Genomic DNA, 15035 nt, shown 5'->3' on the forward strand with positions numbered 1-15035 from the left:
TTGGTTTTCTTTTGCTGCAAAGCAGTCCATATTTTAATTACATTTGCCACTGCAAGCACACATGTATGTTGAAATTATATATACAGGAGTAGTTTCAAATGTGTGAGCTTCCTTTTACAGCTGATTTATTCAAATGCCAATTACTTTGTCCAAGAATGCAGCAAATTTTTCTGGCTGTCCAGGAGGAAAAGGCTTCAGGGTTGAAAAGTCTGATGTTTGAAGTGTCTTCAGAAGGGTCCTATAGAAAAATAACCCCAAAAAAACACCCCCCACACAAAAATTACGATTTTGGAAGAGGTAGTTCATTCAGTTCTTTTACCCTTATAAATAGCCCTGCAAGATACAACAGATTACATTATAGTGACTTGCCCAAGATTACCTGATGAGCTTCCTGGCTGAGCAAATATTTATCATATAAGACTCACTTTTTCCCTCCTAAAAAGTAAGGGGAAATGTGTGTGCATCTTATTTAGCAAATGCAGGTTGCGCAGCTATCACAGAAGCCAGAACAGCAAGAGGAATTGCTGCTTTCACTGCGCAGCGGTCCCTCTTGCTGTTCTGGCTTCTGAGATTCGGAATATTTTTTTGTTTCTTGTTTTCCTCCTCCAAAAACTAGGTGCGTCTTGTGGTCTGATGCGTCTTACAGAGTGAAAAATACGGTAATCCCTACACCCAGACTAGATCCACTACACCATGCTGGATCCCATGATCAATTTCACAAGCTTTCCATGAGCTGGATTTGCACATTACAGCAGATGTGCATATACCATTTTAAATAAATAAATAGTAGTCCTGATTTCCCTTCTTCCTAGTAACATCCAGTAACACAAAATGTGAGATGCCACTCCATTAAGCTGCAGGTCTTCCTGCCTCTGAGTGCCACTTTACTGGCTGCTCCTTGAGGTCAGGGAAACTCACAGTGGCAATGATTCTGTATCATATATTTTGCACTGCTAGTCCTAGGTGGAAGAATGAAATGTGGAGGCTGCTTTTTTCACTGGTAGTTCTGCATCTACTATAACATTTCAGAAGAACACAGAAAAGAAAAAAAAACATTTCGCTTGCTTGTTTGGCTGCTTTGGGTTTTTTTCCCTAGAGAGAGGACAAGGAAACTAAGCAGGTGTTTTATTTACTGAAGGGTTGTCTTCAAACTGCTGCTCTTTCTCACATATCCCCCTGAATACGCACCCAGGTGTTAGGTTCAGCAGGGGAGGCCATCTTGGTAGTTCCTCTGCCTTCAGAAGCTTGGGTGGTAGTGGCCTGGGAGAGGGCATTCTCTGAGGCAGCCCCTAAGCTGCAGAACATCCTCCCCACAAAGGTGCTTCTGGTATCTTCGTTATACAGCTTCCAAGTGTGGAAGTCAAGCTCAGGAGGCTGAGGTGACCATCATGAAGTCTCAGCTTCCAAGTCCTGTTTCAGTGTTTTATGGATTTCCTTATTTATACCCCCAGCTTTCTTCCATTATGAAATCTAAAGCAGCTTACATTGATTGGTTCTCAGGCGGTCTTCCATCCAGGCACTGATTGGCAGCAGGCCTGCTGAAGTTCTGCAAGGTAGGTGGGGGCTTATGTACCTTCAGAGGGCTAACCAAGAAGGGGTCTTGAAGTCTCAGAGTGAGTACCTAGCTCCTGCACAACAGGAACTGTATGAACATGCTTCCTACAACATCCCCTCCTTGGAGTCCCCTTCGTCTAGGTCAATGGAGTCATGACACCACCTGGACTCTGCTTCCAAAACTAGCGAAGAAGGGATCTCTGTAAGGATCAATGTTTATTCCTTGAAGCTGGGGCTCTGGCTTTAGCCAGAGAATACAAAAGGTGCTGTATCTTAATGGCAGGAAAAGACTCATTGATTGTGAACATTCTTCTTCCTGCCACTGTCCATTGGTTTGAGACATGCATTGTTGCTTCCTTACTTCCAGGAAGGTCAACATGGATAGTTTGCAGAAGGGCAACTAAATGGTGTTGAAGAAGAGCCATGCCTGCAAGTTAGGGGGAATGAGATGCACATTGCTTTAAACAGCCTCTGCATCAGGTAACTCAAGAGCCAGTAAATAGGGTGATTAAGATCTGCAGCACTAAATTCATTCAACAGTTTTTGTAACTTTGTGTTGTGAACTGCCCTGAGACCTATGGCTGTAGTACGGTATACAAATTTAATAATAAAGTAAGTAAGTTTGCAGGAAAGCTTGCAACCAAAACAGTGTTAAAGAAGATCCATACCTGCAAGTGCAGTAAAAGAGGTGGCCATCCCTGCACAGCTGCCTTGCGAGTTCTAACTGGTGATTGTCCATAAGCTTGTCATTTACAACTACCAGTAGTGGCTTCCCTGCTTCCAATACTTCCAAGCAGCTACCAGCACCTGTAATAGTAAAACAGCAATGAAGAATAACTAAATTACCCACCCTTCACACTAAGATCCCAGGGAAGGTGACAACAATCAAAGCACAATGCTAAAAACAGTTTACAACAACTTACAATCAGCGAAACGTGTTACATCTCAAGTGTCAAAAGCCAGGGCAGAGAGGTGTGTCTTCAGCAACAACATTCAATTTCACTTAGCAGTGAACAAGAATTCATGCCAAGGACCACCAGAGCTAGAAATGAATATCCAGCAACATCTACCTTTTGAGGGCTTTTGTTCCTCTGAAGACTGACCTTGTCAAACATCCATACTCCCATTAATTTGATGTATTTAACATTACACTGAGGGGCATAAAACACATATTAAGAAAGCAATCCTATGTTTGGTAGAAGGGTGGCTAAGAGCCCATAAGATGCTGCAGACCTCCCTCTCTCCAGACAAAATGCCCCTCAGAAGGGCACTGGGCCAGATCTGGGAAGACCTTTGATTCACCAAATTAAAAGCCCCATGTTATCCTGACACAACATCAGAAAGGATGTGAAACTATGCCAGCCTTGGAACCCTCACTAATGTGGTGGAGAGGATATAGCACAGTTGGTTTAACATCCCATATGTGGTGGGATATGTTGATGCCAATCAAGACCTTTCTCATTGAAATAGAAGTTTTACCTGCATGACTTATGACTAGATCGGCTGTTTGCACATCTTCAGAGAGTGAGTTCTTGAACCTGAACACCTCCAGGGTAAATGTAGGTGTGCTGGTTGAAACAGGGCAAACTGTGCCCCTGCCAACCTGAAGGACAAGTCTGCTGTAGCCAAGATCCTGTAAAACCTGTAGAGAGAAAGGAAATTACAATCAGACTTGGTACTGACTTAAGTTAAATGCAAGAATAGCACATCAGATGCTGCGAGTGTGAGCTAATTTGCCCCTCCAAGTACATAAAGCCTAGCCAGACGCAAAAATACATAGGAGCATTTGGCAACTTATCAGTGTGCTGGTATCTTCCTGGTGAGACAGTCTTTATGTATAAACAGTAAAATGAAATTAGTGTACATCATGTATGATAAAACTGTCATTTGCATTAACCTTAATTAGATACGTAATGCAATCTTGTATCTGTAACCCACATATTCAATATCATTTTCTGTGAATTAGTCCAAGTTACTGCTTGCCTTGGACTTTGTATTGCAAGCAGGGTAGCTGTGCAGGGACAATTTGTGTGCAAAAGTGTATCCCCATAATCCAGTGGGGATTCTTACCCCCATTCTTACCCACCATTCTTAATGGTGGAGATTTTGCTATAAAATTGTACTGGTCTCTTACTAATCCTATGCAGATTTAAATTCCCTTAAGACCATTTATTCCAATAGGCTTTGGTGCATTCATCCCTGCATAGATGGGAGGCTGCTGCTCGACCAGGCAGATTCATATTTAAATCAAGGGCCACACAAGCACAGACGGGCTGCTAATACACTTCTGATATTCCACTTGTATCTGTTAACTCCCATTAAAACAGAGATGGAAGACCTGTGGCTGCACAGATGTTGGACTGCAGCTCCCATCAGCAGGCCCGTGAAGGAGAGGAGGCAGCCAGGTACACTTGCCCTGGGCCTCAGAGGGCTAAGTCACCCACAGAGGCCCACCAGGGATTTTCTAAGACTCCTGCCCTGGGCCTCAGACCAGCTCTGCACAGGCTTGCCCATCAGCCCCAGCCAGAATGGCGTATGCCTGAGAATGATGGAAGCTGAAGCCCCCAGGGAAATCTGGAGGGTCACAGGATCCCCAGCCCTGCATTAAAACAATAAGTGTGGTGTATCCACTCTTAAAAAAAACTTCATTAGATCCCTTAGACCTATCCAATTACCGCCCAGTTTCAAATCTCCCATATTTGGGTAAGGTAATTGAGAGAGCGGTTGCTGAGCAGCTTGGTAGGTTTCTGGAGGAAACATCGGCATTAGATCCATTTCAGTCCGGTTTCCGTCCTGGTTTTGGAACGGAGACGGCTCTGGTTGCCTTAACAGACGATCTCCGTAGACAACTGGATCGAGGCGGGTCAGGACTGCTGATCCTTTTAGATTTGTCAGCAGCCTTTGACATGGTCGATCATGATCTTCTGGACCACCGCCTCGCAGACGTGGGGATACAGGGCATAGCCCGTAACTGGTTGTGCTCTTTTATCTCTGGTCGGGGACAGAGGGTGGCACTAGGGAGGGAAATGTCGTCGCGCCACTCCTTGGTGTGTGGAGTGCCGCAGGGCGCAATTCTCTCCCCGATGCTTTTTAACATCTTTATGCGCCCCCTTGCCCAGATTATCCGGAGCTTTGGGCTGGGCTGTCACCAATATGCTGATGACACTCAGCTCTATCTGCTGATGGATGGCCACACCGACTCGGCCCCAAACACACTGACCAGATGCTTGGAAGCTGTGGCTGGATGGTTTCGTGGGAGCCGATTGAAACTAAATCCTTCGAAGACAGAGGTCCTATGGCTAGGTCGGGATGGCATGGGGATGAGGGACCAACTCCCTTCTCTTGCGGGGGCCCAATTAGTGCCATTGCCTTCCGTTAAGAGTTTGGGTGTAATCCTTGACGCCTCCCTTTCCATGGAGGCGCAGGTTACAGCAACAGCCAAGGCGACATTTTTCCACCTTCGCCGCATCAAGCAGTTGGTCCCTTACCTTTCCCGCCCTGACTTGGCCACAGTGATCCATGCGACGGTCATCTCCAGGCTTGACTACTGTAATTCGCTCTACGCGGGGCTGCCCTTGAAGCTGTCCCAGAAACTCCAGCGGGTACAGAATGCTGCAGCGAGGCTCCTCACGGGGTCTCTGCCATGGGAGCATATTCACCCAGTGCTTTTCAAGCTGCACTGGCTCCCGGTGGAGTACAGGGTCAGATTTAAGGTGCTGCTTTTGACCTTTAAAGCCCTTCACGGCCTAGGACCCTCGTACCTCCGGGACCGCCTCTCCTGGTATGCCCCACGGAGAGCCTCAAGGTCCATAAATAACAACACCCTAGTGGTCCCGGGCCCTAAGGAAGTTAGATTGGCTTCGACCAGAGCCAGGGCCTTTTCAACTCTGGCTCCGGCCTGGTGGAACGCTCTGCCTCATGAGACCAGGGCCCTGCAGGATCTGATTTCTTTCCGCAGGGCCTGTAAGACAGAGTTGTTCCGCCTGGCCTTAGGCTTGGAGCCAGTTTGATTCCCTCTCTTCCCCCCCCCTCTCTCTCTCTCTTTTTTCCCCTTTTTTCCTTCTCCTCCTGCGATGAGGCTACATTTTAATATTTTAATGTTCCATTATTTTAATTGTTGTGTTTTATTTTTGTTTTTAAGTTTGTAATCATTCATCTTGTTTTTGTTATTGCTTGTAAGCCGCTCTGAGCCCAGCCTTGGCTGGGGAGGGCGGGGTATAAATAAAAAATTATTATTATTATTATTATTATTATTATTATTATTATTTCTGGTGATAAACGTGACATGGATTGCACCACTGAGGTACATTCCACCAGCACTACCACCCCCAAAAAGTACAATGGGAACTGTTAAGGGTGCTCAGAGTTGCTAAAGACCCCACTCCCATGTTCCCCCTCATGGTCCTCCAATTTTTAGAGCGGTTTACCCCTAAATAATAATACCCCTACCCAGGAAAGACTACCTCTGAGGGGAATAGTGTGTACGTGTGTCTCCCAATAACACTCGGCGCCCTTAACCAAAGTGCTGCTTCCAAGGCGTTTTGCGGGAAGAAGCTATGCCTGCTTATAATGTGAATGCACAGTGCAGTCTCCTCCATGGATCACTGTGGAATTTACTTCTGAGTAACCCAAGCTAGAGGACGGGCACGAATCATGCTGCACCTTTGTCTTTCTTCACGTATCACGTTCACCCCCACCCCCATTATCCTTCCATGCAAAGTGCGGAGCAATACTGGGGTTCCCTTTCTTATTGGAAGCAACATTCCAGATAGGGACTCAGAAAAAAAGCAAGACTCGCGGAACTCCTAGAAGATGCCGGATGTGACGCCACGCCGGCTACACGCGCCGTTTCCGCCCGTCCATCGCTCGCCTCCGGCGGTTGCCTAGCGACGGCGGCCAAAGTCGGGAGAAGCGGGAAAAGAGAGGGGGCAAGAAGGTGGAAGAGCCTCGCCTGCAGAGCCTCCGGAGCCGTCACGGCGGCGATGAGGTCGTCGAAGCTGGTCGTGCCCACGGTGACAAAGGCGGATTTCATGGCCGGCGGAGAGGCGTCGTGACCATAGGGAAGGAAAGCTAGAGCGGAGGTCACGTAACGTCTTGGATGGGAAAAACCTCCCCACGCACCAGAAAGCCGGCGCCCTTCTGAAACGAGCAGTATCTATGGTAATCCCAGTGTGCTTTGCGAGGGCAGCTGAGCAGGGAAAAGTCGCCCAGAGATAGGAAAGGGTAGAGAAATGCATGTCCTTGTTTCGGTGGACAAATTCAAGATCGTTTGGAAACCATTCTTTTAGACGCAAGTTGGCGGAGACAAAGGACGGTGGTAGGTAGCGGTTAGAGTTCATGACTAGGAATCTTAGAGGTGAAGGGTTGGAATCCTCTCGGCCAGGAAATTTATTGGATGACCTTCACTGTTTCTTAGCTTTACCTACCTCACAAGGTTGCTGTGAGGATAACAATGAAGAGTGGGTAGAGCCATTTGGACCTCCTGGGAGAAAAAAGAATTGGCCAAGTTTGACAGGTGAGCAGGGTTGACCACCTCTTTGGCGATCGCTCATAGCTGAGTAAGATTGTCTTCCATGAACACGGTTTTAACAATGAGTCCGTAAGTGACTGTGGAGACCAATTCTGAATCCACACGTTCCTCCACAGTGGGGACCTAGGTTTCTGAGCGGGAGTTGATCATGGTGAGGGTTTGCCAAACGTGCCTTTCACTTAGCACATTTCTCCCTTGCGTCCTGAGTTTGAGAATCCATGACACCTTTGGTCAAGACTGTTCTCCAACTGGAGCGCTCGCAGGCCAGTGTTTCCCAGTTGTTGGTGTTTATACTACATTTTGTTAGATTTGCCCTGACAAACCTTTAAACCTGGCTTTAAACCTCTTCTGTTGACCACCACCATTACCCTTCCATTTTTAAGTTTGGAATAGAGTACAGTGGTACCTCAGGTTAAGAACTTAATTTGTTCTGGAGGTCCGTTCTTAACCTGAAACCGTTCTTAACCTGAAGCACCACTGTAGCTAATGGGGCCTCCCGCTGCCGCCGCCGCGCAATTTTTGTTCTCATCCTGAAGCAAAGTTCTGGGTTAGCGGAGTCTGTAACCTGAAGCGTCTGCAACCTGAAGTGTCCGTAACCCGAGGTACCACTGTAGTTGCTTTGGAAGACGATAATCAGGCATCCCCACAGCATGACCAGTCCAAAAAGTTGATGCTGAAGAATCATTGCTTCAACACTAGTGATCTTTGCTTCTTACAGTACACTGGTATTAGTTCACCTGTCTTCCCAAGTGATGTGTAAAATTTTTCGGAGACACCGTTGATGGAATCTTTCGAAGAGTTGGAGATGGCGTTTATAAGTGGTCCATGTTTCACAAGCATACAGTAAGGTTGGCAGTGCAATAGCTTTGTATACAAGCGTTTTGGTTTCCCTGCGAATGTCAATTGGGAGAAAGCTGCACTCACAGAGCTCAGGCGATGCTGGATTTCAGCATCAATGTCGGCCCGTGTGGAAAGATAACTGCCCTGGTAGGAGAACTGATTGACACTTTCCAATGTTACACCATTGAGTTGGATTTGTGGCGCTGCAGAGGGGCTGTTTTTGTGTTTGTTGGTGCAGCACTTTGGTTTTTTGGATGTTGAGCGATAGGCCAAGCTTTTTGTAAGCTTCTGCAAAGATATTTAGGACGGCTTGGAGGTTATCCTCTGAGCGTGCACACACTATGTTGTCATTATCATACTGAAGCTCTATGATGGAAGTTACGGTAACCTTACTCTTTGCTTTCAGCCTGTTCAGATTAAAGAGCTTTCTATCTGTTTGATATATGATTTCTACTCCAGTGGGGAGTTTCCCTTTGATAAAATGTAGGATCATGGCAATGAAAATGATAAATAGAGTGGAGGCGATAACGCAACTCTGTTTAACACCTGATCCCACTGTGAATGGTTCACTTTGAGAGCCATTGTTATCTGTGATTGCTGCTATCATAATATCATGGAGGAGCTGAATGATGTTCACAAATTTATCTGAGCAGCCAATTTTGCGAAGGACAGTCTATGGGGCATTACAATTTACAGTGTCAAAAAGCCTTAGGTCAATAAATGCCATATACAGTGGTACCTTGGGTTACAGACGCTTCAGGTTACAGACATTTTGGGTTACAAACTCCACTAACCAGGAAGTGGTTGCTCCAGGTTAAGAACTTTGCCAGGATAAGAACAGAAATCGCATGCCAGCAGCAGCGGGAGGCCCCATTAGCGAAAGCACACCTCAGGTTAAGAACCGTTTCAGGTTAAGAATGGACCTCTGGAACGAATTAAGTTCTTAACCCGAGGTATCACTGTGCAGGGGTTGGTTTTGCTCTCTGCATTTTTCTTGAAGATGTTGAGTGGTGAAAATCATGTCCACTGTCCCCCTAGAAGGTTAAAAACCATTTTGGGATTAGGAAGGGTAGCTTCGGCTATTGTTAGAAGACAATTTGCTAAGATCCTTTCAAGAATTTTGCTGGCCGCATCTAATAAAGAGATGCCTCAATAGTTTCCGCAATCCATTCTATTACATTTTTAAAATAGGTTGATAATTTTGGCATCCCTAAAGGCTGCTGGGATCTCCTCTCTCTCCCAGATTTTTTCAACGAGCTTGTGAAGTTGTTGTGTAAGTTCAGTTCCAGCCACTTTGAAGACTTTGCCAGGTATCCCATCAGGTCCGCTGGCTTTGTTGTTCTTCATTTAGTTAATAGCTGTACACAGCTCTCCCAGATTTGGAGATACTGCAAGCTCATCTCTAATTTGTTTTTGTGGAATTTGTGAGAGGACCTTAACAGCCATGGCGGAGTTGCAATTAAGGAGATGCTGGTAGTATTCTTTCCAGCACAGTGTAATAGCTTCTTTATCTTTTAGAAGTGTGGTACCATCTGTTGCGTGTAGGGGGCATATGCCATGAATTATTGGCCCATAGATGGTCTTTGTGGCTTTAAAGAAACTCTGTGCATCATGAGTGTCGGCTAAGTGCCAGATTTCTTGAGGGTTTTTATTATTATCAACCAGGTGTTCTTTAGTTCTCTGGTTCTTCTTTGAACCTCAGCCATAGCGTTGGCATAGGTTTTATAATTAGTGGCACAATTTCTTTCTTCCTTTTTTTGTCAGTAATGCGTTAAATCTCACTGTCATTCTCATCAAGCCGGTCCTGGTGTTTCTTGGTTTGGTATCCAATAGTTTGTTCACAGGCTGCAATAATGGATGTTTTTAGCTTGGTCCAGTGTTCCTCGATGCTATCAGGGAACTCCAAAAGCAGATGGTCCTTAAGAGTCATTTGGAAGCAATCCAGTCACCTGTCAGTCACCTGACATCACATTTTCCTGGCATTACATTTCCTTGCCTCTGTGGTTTGAAATTGAACAAAGGAACAGCACTTTGCAACACCGACCATCATGGCTGCTGTTGCAAAGGCACCACACTAACAGCATAACACAGTAAATAAAAATCAAAAGTCAATGGCTTTTGAAAGCTATGGAGATATATATATATATAGATATATATATATAGATAGATAGATATATACTTTCTCCCCTTTGAAAAACAAATGTGCACCTGCAAACAGCTAATTGGTTATGATAAATTAAAGATCTCTGGACAGAAAGTACATAATTTTATCCATCCACTAGATGACAGTGTTTGTACACAAGGATAAATCCAAAACCAGCAGAGATACGGTAATGTTACATGGACCAACTGAAACATCACAAAATAAATATGTAAAAATATAAACAAGTAAACCTTTACTTCAGAATAATTATTATTCAGTCCAAATGTTGTTGTTGTTGTTTTAAGATATATTTGTGGGGTGGGGTAAGAATATGAATGAAAAGTCCAGACTGCAGACTTAATAGAAGAAGTAATGTTCACACTGAAGCTAGTCTAAACACCCAGTGGCAGAAAAAGTAAACACATTTTTTCAATCCTCCCTGATGTTACCGTATTTTTCGCCCTATTTTTCGTCTCATATGTGCATTTTGGGTTCTGAATTGGCAGCTATGAAGAAAATGTTATTCCACAGAACAGCGACTGCTCACGTAGCAGAGCAAAGTTAGCCTTAGACAAAGTGTCAATCAGTGCCTTTCTCCCTTGACCAGATTGTGAAGCCCACAGTGACCCTATTATCTGTCCAACATACATTGGGGTATGCAGTCTTATATGTTAACTCACTTGCATTTTGGGCTGCCCTGGAGTGGCCACAGCTCAGTGGTAGAGAACATGCTTTGCATGCAGAAGGTCCCAGATTTGATTCCCCACAATGTTAGCTGGAATTGGGAATGCCCTCCATCTGAAACCCTGGAAAGTTGCTGCCAGTCAGTGTTGACAACACTGAACATAGACCAATGATCTGACTTGTTATAAGATAACTTCCTGTGGTCCTGTGTCCCATCACGTATCTCAAAGAGCAAGTCATAGCCTGGGTAAAGCCTGTAGAGGTGTAGCCCAAGCATGGCTGACCTGTGGCCCTCCGGGCAATTTGAGACTCCAATTCCCATCAGCCCCAGCCAGCATGGCCCATAGCTAGAGATCTGCATGAAGGTGGTCCTTGGTTCAATCCCTGGCATCTCCAGGGAGGGCTGGGAGTGTCCCCTGTCTAAAACCTTGGAGTGCCACTGCCAGTCAGTGTAGACATCACTGAGTTAGATGGATCAATGGTCTGACTCATCACAATACAAGGTGCCTTCTTCTCTTCCTTGGGTGTGTGGGAGTGCTATCTGTATGTTGGCTTCTGTATGTAGAAAGGGGAGAGGGCTCAGTCTTGCCCTTCACCTTGGGCATGAAAATGTCTTACACAGACCTTGCCAAAATGGTCCTTGGGGCAACTTTTGAGCAGATTCTCTGAGTATGATTCATTCCTTTAAAAATGGGAAAGGCCAAAGACATAGCAAAGAAAAAGATCTGGCTGACTTCGGGATTAGTAGCGTACAGTGCACTGCTGGGGATATATGTTATGTTCCTTATTGTTTTCTGTTTGTAAACAACTTGCCCCAAGGTGCTAATTAGCTTCAAGTGTTACATACAAGTGTGTGTTTGTTTCCATACACAGACCGTGGTGGTCAAGGTGAGTGAATCCGTTTAGTTCATTAACATTCCAGATTCTATGGTGGCTTGTCAATGCTGTTGAGGCAATCTTATTTTGCTGACGGTTTTGTCCCAGATCAGGAGCTCTGCTCTTTCATCAGCATTAAGATCCTTAATTCTTCACCATGGTGCTACTTACTGCTGATGTACTAAGCACAGTAAATCAGACTCAATAACGGTGCATTACTTCAGCTTTTGGGGGAAGCACCCTCTCTTCTGTGTCTCTTCCGCATTCATTATCCCATATAAAATTTGCCTTGCAACCCTGTCAAACAGATGCACACCATGCTGCATTCTAAACTGGCTTCTTGTCTGCGCACGGATCCTGTGCAACGTACTTTAAATGACCTTCAGTTGCATGGCTCCCTCCCCATCTTTCCCCTCTTAAACCCCAACACATCTCTGTCTGTGACCATCTCTTATCTTGCTCCACCAGCCTCAAACACCAGAAAGTGCCATGCTTCTTTCTCTCTGAAAGCCCCTTGCAGTAGGTTACATTCACACAATACATTCAAAATACTCTTTTACACTTTAGCTGCCCCCTCTAAGAATCCTGGCAGTTTGGTAAAGAGAACTGTGAATTATTAGGCAACCTCTCACACAGCTACAGTTCCCAGCACCCTTAGCAAACTACAGTTCCCAGGCCTCTTCATGGGCTGTTGAAGTGACATATGAATGCTTTAGTAGGGGTGTCACCATTGTTGTTATAACCATCTTGTTCCCATATTGTGGAAAGGCAAGGTAAATGTGTTAGCATTGTGCATACTCCAGCACAAGGGTAGCCAACGTGGTGCCCTCCACATGTTCCTGGACCTGGACTACAACTCCCATCAGCCCATAGTTAGCATGCCCAATGGCCTGGGCTTCTGGGAGTTGCATCATGTTGACTACCTCTGCTCCAACAATTGTTTTTAATCCTGCATAAATGTAGCACCATCAATGAGCATTGTGCTTTACATCAAGGGACAGGCAGATTGCAGGATTGCAGGGTCTACTTTGAGCAGTGAGCTCCACCAACCAGGATTGATGCAAAACAGCTGAGGGTGTTAGAGGCATTAGTGCACCCCCATGTATTATGCTGTGGAATAACCTTATCCAAGTATTAATCTACATCTGTGTGATGGCAGATTGGAGATGCTAATGCAGAACTAAAAAACAAAACAACAGCATCATGGCCTGCTCAAAAGCAACCAATTTATACTCCCATTTCATTGGCTAGGAACACTGAGACTATGTAATGATTAAAGAAAGAAACCAACAAAGAAACTAACTTGCAATTTTATGAAACAGAAAGTTGTGCCAGCACCCTTAAGCATAAAGTTCCAGTTTAAGGGAAGGCAACAGTGAGGCTCAAAGAATAGAGAGTTTGTCTATGAGTCAGACTAGTAAGATTGCATAGTAGTGTGTCTTAGTTGTTGCTCTTGTTAAACGACTTGGACTCAGGGGGAAACTGCTTGTGATCTACTGCAAATTGCCCAGAGATCTTCCAGTAGATTTTGATGTAGCTCCTGCCCTCCACTACCAAAAAGAAAAAGCCCTACCTGAAAGAACTAAGCTGATACTATATGAGAGAATCTTCCCCTAGTTTGGCCTCTCCCATTAAAGTGGCTGTGATGAAGAGAACCAGGATATTGTCCCTGTGGATTTATCTGGCACAAATGAGCACCAATTACAGTGTTTACTCACCACTGGGGGTTTAAGCCATCATTTTGTCTAATTATGGTGTGAATGGCACACTGAAAAAAGCCATCCTTCTTTAAAGAACAAATCCCCCAGGAAATCCTTAAAACCTTGAATACCAATTATAAAACAGTTCCCAGCCTGCCCGTCAGAGAAAATATGTGCCAACCCAGGATCACCTTTGTCCCCAGGTCTATGTGAGCATCACTTGAGTATAAACAAGGGTCCTCCAGATTGGTTCCCCCTCCACTGTGCATTTTGCAACATGTTATTGATGCAATAATAGTTTATTAGAGATAGATTTATACTGGATCATCCACACACCATTCTGCTTTATTAGTTGTTCCATGTTGCTTCTCCAAAGCTGTTTCATTATTGCTGTCTGAAGGGTCACCATCTATTTATTTATTAAATTTATATCCCTCCCTTCCTCCCCAAGGAGCCCAGGGCTGCAAACAGATACACAATTTAGAACCATAGACAAAGTAAAACATTCTAAAATTGTCAGATCAGGTCTAAAAATGATTATAATTAAAAACATCGAAAAGGAGTTATTATTTGAAAACATTCTTCCATTCCATGATCTTGCCATTGCCAGGAACAGTATTTCTCAACCTCCAAATGCCTGGGTAAACAGGAATATTTCCACATTCCTACTGAACATCAATAATGATGGAGAGAAGTGCACCTCACTAGTGAGGGCATACCACAACCGGGAAACCACATCTGAAAAGGCCCTGTCGTATAGGTCAGTGGCAATGCACATTTCATTCTGCAGAAAATCTGCCCTGCAATAGAGTACAAGCAACAGTTCGATGGTAATTTACATTTACCTGGTTAAGAAGCCTCCAGAATCTTCAGTGAAAAGGTTCAGGTAGCCTCTACCCCTGGAGAGCTCCTGTCAGGCAGAGTGGACATGCCTGTGCAACATTTCCTTATTATCCATTATTTATTTAGAGCATTTGCTTCCCACTCTTTGGCTGAAAGTGGCTTTAAAAAGGTAAAGGACCCCTGACTGTTACATCCAGTCGCGAATGACTCTGGGGTTGCGACACTCATCTCGCTTTACTGGCTGAGGGAGCTGACAGTTTTTCCGGGTCATGTGGCCAGCATGACTAAGCCGCTTCTGGCGAACCAGAGCAGCACACAGAAACGCCATTTACCTTCCCGCCGGGGTGGTACCTAATTATCTACTTGCACTTTGATGTGCTTTCAACGTTCTAGGTTGGCAGGAGCTGGGACCAAGCAACGGGAGTTCACCCCGTCACGGGGATTCGAACCGCCAACCTTCCGATCAGCAAGCCCAAGAGGCTCAGTTCTTTAGACCACAGCACCACCCGCATCCCTGCCAAAAGTGGCTTACATGCACTCAATTAAAGCAAGACAGCCCCTCTCCTGAAGGCTTTTTATTTTTTATTTTTTAAAAAGACAGAGAAGGGAATAGAGGTAGGAAGGGAAGGGGGGTGGAATCAAACTCGGGAACTTTATACTTCCTCTTAGGCAGAAAAATAGTGTGTTGAACCGAAGTGAAATGATCCAGAAGGCCTGCAAACGTCATCTTGGTAGTCAGGATAACCCCAAAACTAATGAGTAGTTGTGGCAAGAATGAGCTCATATATGTCTATGTCTCCTTGCTTTGATATATGCTAACTGGCTTGCTTTGATACTATGCTTATCTGTGCTGTTCTGTACTATG

General features: G+C 45.0%; 1 protein-coding gene and 1 long non-coding RNA gene across 5 annotated transcripts in view; one reads left to right on the forward strand and one right to left on the reverse strand.

Moving 5' to 3' along the window:
- ALG13 (ALG13 UDP-N-acetylglucosaminyltransferase subunit) lies at positions 1-6711 on the reverse strand. Of its 2 annotated transcripts, none has more exons than XM_083722639.1 (4): positions 6506-6711; positions 3034-3196; positions 2223-2361; positions 1-238 (listed from the first exon to the last, which is right to left on the reverse strand). In XM_083722639.1, exons 1-4 carry the CDS (start codon positions 6584-6586, stop codon positions 130-132), a joined length of 492 nt encoding a protein of 163 aa, XP_083578765.1. In that variant the 5' UTR covers positions 6587-6711; the 3' UTR covers positions 1-129. The 2 variants fall into 2 exon arrangements, with proteins under 2 accessions (XP_083578765.1, XP_083578766.1); XM_083722640.1 differs by lacking the exon at positions 6506-6711 and adding an exon at positions 6288-6332.
- Positions 6712-6880: 169 nt separating this feature from the next.
- The window catches only part of LOC310836811, a 37728-nt gene continuing 29573 nt past the window's right edge, over positions 6881-15035 (forward strand). For 2 of the 3 annotated variants that reach the window (XR_014560213.1, XR_014560214.1), the window contains exon 1: positions 6881-7069. This is a non-coding gene — a long non-coding RNA (uncharacterized lncRNA). Of the gene's footprint in view, positions 7070-9164; positions 9235-15035 lie in introns of those variants that run through there. The other variant, XR_014560215.1, reaches the window with a different exon arrangement.

Source organism: Podarcis gaigeae (genome assembly GCF_964106915.1).
Source record: "Podarcis gaigeae genome assembly, chromosome: Z".
NCBI classification, from domain to species: domain Eukaryota; kingdom Metazoa; phylum Chordata; class Lepidosauria; order Squamata; family Lacertidae; genus Podarcis; species Podarcis gaigeae.